This window comes from the organism of the source record quoted next, unplaced genomic scaffold, assembly GCF_019419815.1.
Source record: "Pyrus x bretschneideri cultivar Hongxiangsu unplaced genomic scaffold, Pyrus_bretschneideri_v1 Contig5, whole genome shotgun sequence".
In the NCBI taxonomy this organism is placed as follows: Eukaryota; Viridiplantae; Streptophyta; class Magnoliopsida; order Rosales; family Rosaceae; genus Pyrus; species Pyrus x bretschneideri.
In genome coordinates this window covers 8,009,985-8,019,671 of record NW_025999787.1, presented here as the reverse complement: position 1 = coordinate 8,019,671, position 9,687 = coordinate 8,009,985, and the positions used below count along the sequence as shown (strand labels likewise).

Sequence of the window (9,687 nt, the reverse complement as noted above, 5' to 3'; positions counted from 1 at the left end):
ATACATTAATATTTAAAGATGTTAGGTTCCCCCTTCAAATGAAAAAATGTATCTAAAATTCTAAGTTGTTTTTCAATGAGCATTTAACCTAATTGTATCACAACTAGATTTTAACAGAGAAAACCTTGAGCTCAAATATCATAATTCATAAACCACAGTTGTTGAATTAAAAGCTATAAAATGTTCAACGTCAGAGAAAGAATAATTCTTTTCATGCGTGCAAATGGTATTGGGTTCCAAGCGGAAAATGATACGGCGAATTATGTAGCATCACATTTTGGCGTAAAGATGTGCGACTTCGTCTAGGTCGAGAGACCCCATCTCTGTTTGTGAAAATCCTAAACAAGGACAGGCTTCCATGCCCTCCAAGTTAACTTTTATATTTTTGGAGGTTGTAAGGGATTGATGTGGGGGTTTACCGCGTCTTTCTCTATCTCCTTATTCCCTTTTTCTTACTTCATTTGTTGTTAGCCCGCTGTTGAGCAAAAGTTGTACACAATATGTAAACAAATAATTCACTCGTCACAATTTCACCCTCGTTCATTTTCGTAGAGGGTTTTATTAATTTGAGCTCGACCCATTCCAGACTATGCGTCTATTAATTACAATCCTTTGTTAAAAAGGAAAACCCTTTGATTCCAATATGAATAAATCGTAACTTGGGGATTTGGGTGTTTGTTTGATTTTGCGACTGCACCTAGGTCGAGCCTTAGATTGCCTACGTACCCTCGTTGAGGGGTCAAGTCACTCGTAGTTCCTTATGTATTTGTTGGGGTTTGATGCCTTGTGCAGTTTAAGCTGGTGCAGTCGAGGACTTTGAGCTATTGGAGTGTTTGATGCCTTGTGCAGTTTTAGCTTGTGCGAGTAAGGACTTTAAGCCATTGGAACATAATGCAGCTTCTTGCCATTTGAGACTTGATGTGGCTTTGTGCCATTTGAAATTTGATGGGCTTTGTGCCATTTGAGTCTTGTCGCGGCTTTGTGCCATTTAAGTCTTGTTGCGGCTTCGTGCCATTTAATATTCGATACAGCTTCGTGCCATTTGAAGTGGCTTTGTGCCATTTGTAGCGGCTTTGTGCCATGTAGCAGCGGCTTTGTGCCATTTGGTATTTGATATAGCTTCGTGCCATTTGATATTTGATACGGCTTCGTGCTATTAGCCACTTCAGAAATTTGATCTATTAAATTTGACATACTGTAAGTCCCTTGAGTTCTGTGCTTTGAGATGGTTCACATCTACCATATTTGAAGTGATTTACATCCTCCACGGATTCGATGTCGGCATCTCTTCACACATGATGTGCCTCTATCACGCTATTGGACTCCTGCTCATTTATTATTTTGGCCCAATTTCCAATTTTGTGAGGCCTAGTTAAAACTGTGCCTTACCCAATAAAGTTTGAGAAGGGTTAGGATCCCATTTAAAATGGGTTTCACATGAGTGCCTTTCCTAAGGGAAGTTGTCAGCAAGCTTTATTTTCTTTATTTTTATTTTTATTTTTTATTTTATGAATTAAGATTTCCAAGTTCAAATAGGACTTTGCTTCCCCTTCCTTTTGTCGTTAGCAACTTCTCTTCTTAACTCCAAGACGACGGCTGCGACAAGATTTTTTTTTTGCAAATCCATCGCTCGCTGTGACCTTGTCCAGGATCATTGCTTGTTGTAGCTTCCTTCCTTGTCAGGCGAGAGTTGTTGTTTCATGCTTTGAACCACTCCGAGAGATTGCTGGAAGAACTGAGTTATTTATCGGTGTGATTTCTGAGAGGCCCCTTGGAGAGCATCAGTTGAGGGGCTGCTGCATGTGCGAGTACGGACAGCGGGGATGAGTTTCTTTTTTTGTCTTCATCCGCTGCAGGTTCATGCATGTTTGTGGGAGCAACGAAACGATGGAAACACCATTTCTGCACCATTGCCTTGTTGTTTGTAGAGAACCATCTTCTACGACTTGGTGCACAAAATTTTGAGGTTGTTCCTGGTTGCTTTTTACGGGACAAGGCCTGCACTATTGGGCTACTCAGACGACGACTCGACAATCTTCTTCCTGGTAACCTTTCTATAGGGACCGGGTCTTCAATGGCCTCGTTACGGCGGACAGAAACTTCTAACAGCAATGCTACGACGGTACTTAGATTTGATTGGAACTTCACGGGGCGGTTTAGACCACCCCGAAGAAATTCATGGGATTGACGGTAGCAGCACGGAGCACTTAGATTTGATTGGAACTTCACGAGGTGGTTTAGACCACCCCGAAGAAATTCATGGGATTGACAGCAGGGGCACGGAGCACTTAGATTTGATTGGAACTTCACGGGGTGGTTTAAACTACCTTGAAGAAATTCATGAGATTGACGGCAGTGGCACAGACAAAGTTGTTGGGCATAGAAGTCACAGCATGGCCGCTGTTGGTGGCAGAGACGATGGTTTCTTTGCTGCTCTCGGCGGAGAAGACGACAAATGTCTCTAATGGTGGAGAAGAAGAAGGAGCACTCCGTGGCTGGAAGAGTTGACAGCAACAAGGATGGAGAAGACGACAAATGTCTCCATTGTTGGAGAAGAAGAATGAGCAAGCCCAAGGACAGGTTTAGGGGGTCAGTGTGAATTGGTGTTGCATGTTTCCATCACCACCTTCTTTGTGTCGGTCAAACAAGAAGAAGAGGAAGCCTCTTTTTTATTTATTATTTATTTATTTATTTATTTTCTGCAAAAGACAACAGGAACTTCCCAATAAAAAAAAAATCAAGAAACCATTGTGATAATGTACTATCTTTTTAAGCTTTCTCTTTTCTTTCTTTGGCTTCTTGTTACTGTTCCTTTTCGCTTTCTTTTGCTGCTTGTCTTCTTCTTTTTTTTGTCGATTTCTTCTCCGTATGCTTCTCAATTCATGCAGCGTTTTCTTGTCACTTTCCTCCTTTGCTATCTTTTCCCGTCCCCTTTATTTTTTGTTGTGTTGATTTTTGTCATCCCCCTTTCCTTGACAGAGACAGGTCTTTTATAGACTTTTTCTTGATGGTTTGGATGAACAAAAGTGGGTGTGGGTAGTGGAATTGGAACCACCTCCACTATCTGTTGCAGTTTTTAGAGATAGGAAGAGAAAACTCCCATTTCAGTTTTCTTTCCAACGTGGAGCAACTGCTCCCTTTTTTTATCCACTTACTTATTTATTTTATCAGAAAAGGGCTTTAATCCATATTTGGACTTAAGCTACTTGATGTTTGGGCTTTAGGCATCAATGGTGGAGTGAAACCCAATTTAATTTTTCTGGTGGATTTTTTTTTATCTCAACATCCGCGGTTGGCTTTCTATATTTTTCTTGGCTTCAGCCCTGATAATGAGATACTTTTAGTTTTCAAAAAAAAAAAAAAAAATGTAGGGCATTCAACATGCTCCTTTGATTTTTTATAAAAATAGTATCGTTTGTCATTATATCGAAAAAAAATCACTCTAATTCTATCTTAATATAAAAATACATCATTAGATCAAATTTCAATTGAATTAGAGTTTTGATATAAGTCAAGTAGATTGAATGGAAAAAAAGAAATTAAACTTTTTTTTTTTTTTGAACAAATGATATTATCTATACTAAGGAGGAGGGGGTAAGCTTAAACTCACAATGAGTTAGCAATAATGTGGTTCAAATTCGCCTTTGAGGAAAATCGAACCTAAAACCTCTCATTTACAAATGAAGATAAATACTACTAAACTGTAGTATTAAGTGACAAAAATTAAACTATTTAGATTTACCAAAATTCAACTATTTCTAATTTGCCCTTAACACCCGGGAAATTTGGAGCCCTCCTAATTGGATAAGAAGAGTCGTTGGGGAACTTGAAAATGATGGAAAATTGCATGTGCATGAAAAATAAATGAAAATTGCATCCCTATAATTGTATTGAGTAGGGGCACCACCACCACCACCACCACCATCACCAATTTTTTACCATTAAGGAAAAGATTTCCTTTTCAAAGTGCTCCCCCCTTTCCGTAAAGTCAAAAAGTCAGACATATTATTATTGAGATTTGAGGAGGCAACTCCTCCAGTTTGCGTCTGCATCAACTTCGTGAGCGATTATATCTACATTAAAGAGGTGAAGGATCAGTTAAATTTTATAATAAATTAGTTATAATAATGAAGTTTAAATTTGTTTTTGATAAGAATCGAATAGAATATTTTCCACTTATAAATGATGAGAAATACCAATAAAGTGTAATACTAAGTGGTTGCATCTTTTAGAATATAACATTTTTTTTTTTTTAATTTCTTTTGCCTGAAATCACAACCATTTTGTGAAATGCTTTCAATGTTAGCCATATGCCAGTGAAGCCCATACAAGAACTTATTGATGTCCTTACATGCTGGGCTTTTTTGTGAGCGACGATTTGGGCCAAGAATTACATATCTGAATAATAGCCATTAGATGATTTACTTAATCGGATCTACTGGCTTTTGTTTAAATGTGTAATTTAAATATGCATTTTTAAGAGAGTTTTTTTTCCCCCTTTTTCTTTCGAGTAAGAATGGATTTTAATGGGCGTATCACAATTCACAAACACTTTAGTATGAGAGCTTTTGTTATGCAGTCGTCATATATTATTTTATCTATATCTCTCTTTCATCGCTTGCCTTTATCATATCACATGACAAAAGAAATTGAGAGAAAGTGTTACATCTCTGATTACACGAAAAATTTGCCTTATGATAAATGAAATTCACACATAGACATAAGACGGACAACATCAAAACTCATAACAAAAATCCTTCATTGTTTCCATTACCAACATATGAACATTCACAAAGACACTCAATAGAACAAAATAAAAAACAACAACAACAACAACCAAGCCTTATTCCACTAAGTAGGGTCGGCTGTACGAATCTTAGAATGCCACAGACTCAACAGAACAAAATTTTTATTAAAAAAAACTTAGTCTTAAAACAAGTATAAGTTCATTTTATTCAACATGCAGTAGCAGCTTCCTTTAGCTTGCTCAAAAGAATTCTTTCCATCTCAGCTGTGAGTCTGTGACATGATTTGTTCATAACTTTGGCCCTCTTTGCTTGTTATTTGATATTGCTTTGAGTATTGAGAATTGAATTGGCAACAATTTGTGGTGGAAATATTTATGAGATGCAATTAACTAGCACTTGGGAAGGTCACTTGGAGGTGGAAGAACAGATTCATTTGGGCCTTTGCCATTGTCCACCACAAATGCCATCTTCAGCCCCCATGTTGTGTGCACTTCAAGATGGCAATGCATAAACCAAATCCCTGCATATGTAAATATGGTTTTATTGAAAATCTTATACTGTATAAGAGTCATACATGTTACGTTATTAGACTGTCAATTTATACGACTGATATTATCTGAGTACTATATGCATATATGTTTTTCTTCTTTCTAAATATTGCCTTCTAATCATGCTTATTTCACTCATTAACTACTTACCTCCATGAGCTTTTTTCATTCCTTAATTTTTAACGTTAATTATAATTTATATGTGCTTTTACGATATCGAAATGGGGAATTGGACCTAAGAAGGATACATGCTTTTAGCCACTTAAACTATGAACCTCTTGCATCTCTTGCATGTTTGTTTCTAGCACAAACTAAACACATAATTAAGGAGGAGATGTGGGTTTATACCTGGATTATCAGCCTTGAATCTGATAGCAGTCCATCCATTTGATGGCACTCCAATTGTGTTCCTCTCAACAGGATCAACGAGGTTGAATTTTTTTGGATCCTTCTTTGGGTTGAAATTTCCCAGTCCCCTCCCAACCTCAAAGAAATTAAACCCATGAAGATGCACCGGATGGGTTTCAGGGGCAATCATCCCAGTGCCTTGCAACACAAGTTGCACTGTGGAGTTGTAAGCAAGTCTATAAAGCCTAGTCCCCTTCCTGGTCTGCAAATTCGTCGGACTGTGTCCCGGTGTAATTATAAGGATTCAGAGGGTTTCCGGGAAAATCATCAGTAAAAACTCCACTTATGTTGAAGAAATGTGCTTGAAGAAGTGCAATTTTAGGCATCACAAATGTGACATTGTTGATATCTGCCACCACCCTGTTACCATTGGTACATGAAGCGCAAGTGTGAAGCCCTAAACTAACAGTGAACAAAAGGGAGTGGTCAACCTTCAACGGAACCCTAGCTGGAAATCGGATTGAGTTTAGACTTTTGAGGGAGTTTGTAAAGTTTGTTGCCACAATTGTGGCATTTTGAGGAGGTGGGGCTGTGAGAATGGTCTTCGTGCTTTGAAGGGTGCCTATATAGTGCAAAGTAGCGGTGGCGGTCTTGTTGTCCACAACGATGGTCGGATTGTCCATGAATGGTGAGGCTGCAACCAAGAACTTGCCTGAGCCAAGGTTTGTTGTTACAAGAACATTTGTTGTTTGCCCCGGGGCTATGAGAATGGTGTCAGTTTTGAAGGGTTTTGTGTACACAGCATCAACTTCGACTACCGTTAATTTGTGGTTAGCAATCTTAAAGAAGAGCTCTTCATTCAGTGCAGCATTGATGATTCTTAGCATGTATGTCTTCCCAGGTCTTACCGGTAATTTTAACCCTCCTGTATATACATCACATATAACTTAGAATCTATATAATAAATACGCATCAATCGTCACATCATGTCATCAGTTAATGAGCCGCACTAATATTTACCTTGTGGTTGACAAGTTGAGAGTGGCCCTGGGTGACCATTGATTGTGTGAGCATCAGAGACATTTGGGGCTAAGCCAGATCTCAAAGCCTCATTGATGACAGCTTCCGTATCTGATTTCCACCATTCACCTGCAAGTTAAATTAAGCAAAAAAATACTCTTTTAAAATAAATTTCTTTTGATACAAGCAATAGTAGAGGAGTAGGATTAGAACATCGGAAATTGAATATAGAAAATATGAGGGCAGTGGTCTTGGGCTCACCTAAAATCACAACCAATTCCTTTTGGGGAGCAGGAAATGGGTATGGGACACCAAGCTTGGGTAAGATGACCAAGGCACCATGGACAGTGGCCCTGAGCCACAGAATGTGCGCATGCCACCAAAGTGTGCCCCTTTGCCCAGTGATGGTGAAGTTGTATACATATTGCTGGTCCGGTTGAATTGGACACTGGGTTATGTATGCTGGCCCATCGGCCCAGCCCGTTCGGAGTTGTCGAATCCCATGCCTTTTGATAAAAACCGAAAACATTATTACGACATAATCATGTACTTATTAATCATATTACTGATCGCATCTCCATAAGTTTTGACGGGGACAAATTTGAAACATTACCAGTGGATGCTAACATTGTATTTGACATGGTTGACCACCTTGATTAGCACTGTATCATCTTCCCTAGCATAAATGGTGGGACCAGGATACCTTCCATTGACAGTGACAATGGGCTTGCTTGAACACAATCTTGAGATATTCTTCTGCACCACCTACACAAACGACATGTAGCAGTTCATAGTGGAAGTCGTTAGTAAAACTGTAGGATCACGCTCCCGCAAGTTTGGTGGCTTTTTCTCAACTGCACCGCCTACTTTGCTGTTTCATAAAGTGTTGCGTGGCAATTGGCGAACAGAGTTTGGATTTTCTGATTAAATCTTGGGGTTTTGATTAATCTTGTTTATATCACATACTACGTTAAACAAAAACATTAGCCATTTTTATTTATCTGTCACATTTTTAAAAATTGTTTGATGTTTTTTAATCTATATAGCACGGACTTATACAGGTCATTTAAGAGAAGAGATCCTCATTTAAAAAAAAAAAAAAAAAAGAGATTAGTTGTGGAACTCACTCCATATCAAACTTCAACATTCCGAACCTTCTATTTTGTAAGTATTCATTGATTATCCTAACAAAAATTCAATTCAATTCGAAATCATCTGCCCATTTAATAATCATGATGGAATTTCTATGTTTCTTATAACGTAGTGTTTGTCAATTTTTTTGAACTTAATTAGATGCATCAAATATTTTCTATTTAACTAATATTTTGCAATGATGATCTATGATGTGTAATTTGAAATATAGAAGATTCGAATTACTGAAGTTCAATGTAATGTGGATCCTGTAACTAATCTCTAATTTAAAAAATAAATAAAGATTTATTCCCTTAAAGATTATCCGGACTTATATTATTTTTCCTTCATAAGAGTCAGACCTACAAGTTTGTAAGTCCCACACTATTTTGTGAGAGACAATTGCACAATATATTTATGTGTGTGTGTGTGTGTGTGTGTCACGAACAACGGAACAAGAAAGAGAAAAATGATTAACCATGCATTGTCACAAATTAGAGTTCTTCCATTTTGTAAGTTGGCTGGTCACCTCAATATATAATCAATTCATTAAGCTAGGATTAATTTAGCAAAAAGTTAAGAGGGTGACAAGAGCATGCCATAAGCATAGATGAATTAAGAGAGGTCAACCTTGTTGCTCCTAATAGAAGTCACTATTAATTTTATTTTTGCATGTACCTTATATGTGGATTATTACACCCTCTATATATGCATATAAAATATTATACTGCATTTGAGTAATGCTAGGCAGATCAACTTTTTAGATTAAATTTGCAAATCTTGTGATATGTCACTGATAGAAAATAAGCACTTTAATCAACATTTAAATAATAATTCAATCATCAACAACCATATCACATAGTTTACAAAATATGATTTAAATGGATAGTCCCTAGCATTATTCTTCTGAATTTGTGATCAACACATACAATCATTTATTAGCAATTAATCATGTTAAACTTACAAGAAAGACACCAATTAATATAAATTAATTGTCTCCCCTAATCATTTGAATGAGAAAATAACAGCCAAACAACCAAATATACTATATGCATGCACACTGCGCTGCAAATTTGGCAATGTTGTTCAATGTCTTGCAAAGTCCCAGTAACCAAAAGTACTAGCACTGCATGGTTAATTTTAGCTGTGTACAAATCAACAAACACTCTCTAGACGTAGTTTGATTTTGGGTGAACCACGTTAAATAGTTTGTGTTCTTTTACAGTTGTAATTTTACCATCTTGATCGGCCCCGTTGGACAATTGCCAGCACTCCCCTTCCCCAACTCTAGACACCAAACTGTCGAAAACTATTAATCGTATGGCTAGCATGGGGTGGCAACTACTGAACCCTAGCTGCAGGATGCAAAACACTTAAAGGGTATATATGAACTGAAACTGTGTACTTACATTAAACTTGTAATGTCGAACCATGCATTCCACGGATACCGGAAAACACAAACACGCCACCAGAAGTACGACTCGAATCCACGGCACCATTGCCATTTTCTCTGGAGCTTTACTTCTCTCTCTCTCTCTCTCTCTCTCTCTCTCTCTCTCTCTCTCTCTCTCTAACAGACTTTAATTATTGCTCTTGATCTTTAGTTCTCTCTCTCACAACTAAAAGTTATACGACGAAGCCGTACTTATAAAGAGAGAAAATGTTAGTCTCTGTTGCCATGTCGTTTTTGCGTATAGTTTGGTAGGTGTAGATGAATGAATACTTAAGCATGAAGCTCTCTAGACGTATAAATATATCAGAATGTACGTATACGTATAGCCAGCTGAAGGCCAAGAAACTTCCTGAAATAAATTATATCTTTTGTATTACACAAAGTAGTTATATCTTATACATGTCAACTAAAACACTAGCTTTATTTGAAGCCATGTAAG

At 37.5% G+C, this 9,687-nt stretch overlaps 1 protein-coding gene across 1 annotated transcript; it reads right to left on the bottom strand.

Moving 5' to 3' along the window:
- Positions 1-4,742: 4,742 nt before the first annotated feature.
- On the bottom strand, positions 4,743-9,389 carry LOC103963223 (laccase-4). The gene is given in 7 exon segments (XM_009376005.3): positions 4,743-5,268; positions 5,645-5,922; positions 5,924-6,569; positions 6,665-6,793; positions 6,926-7,170; positions 7,278-7,429; positions 9,205-9,389. Coding segments are annotated over 7 exon segments (1,677 nt in total). The 5' UTR covers positions 9,301-9,389; the 3' UTR covers positions 4,743-5,137.
- Positions 9,390-9,687: the final 298 nt, after the last annotated feature.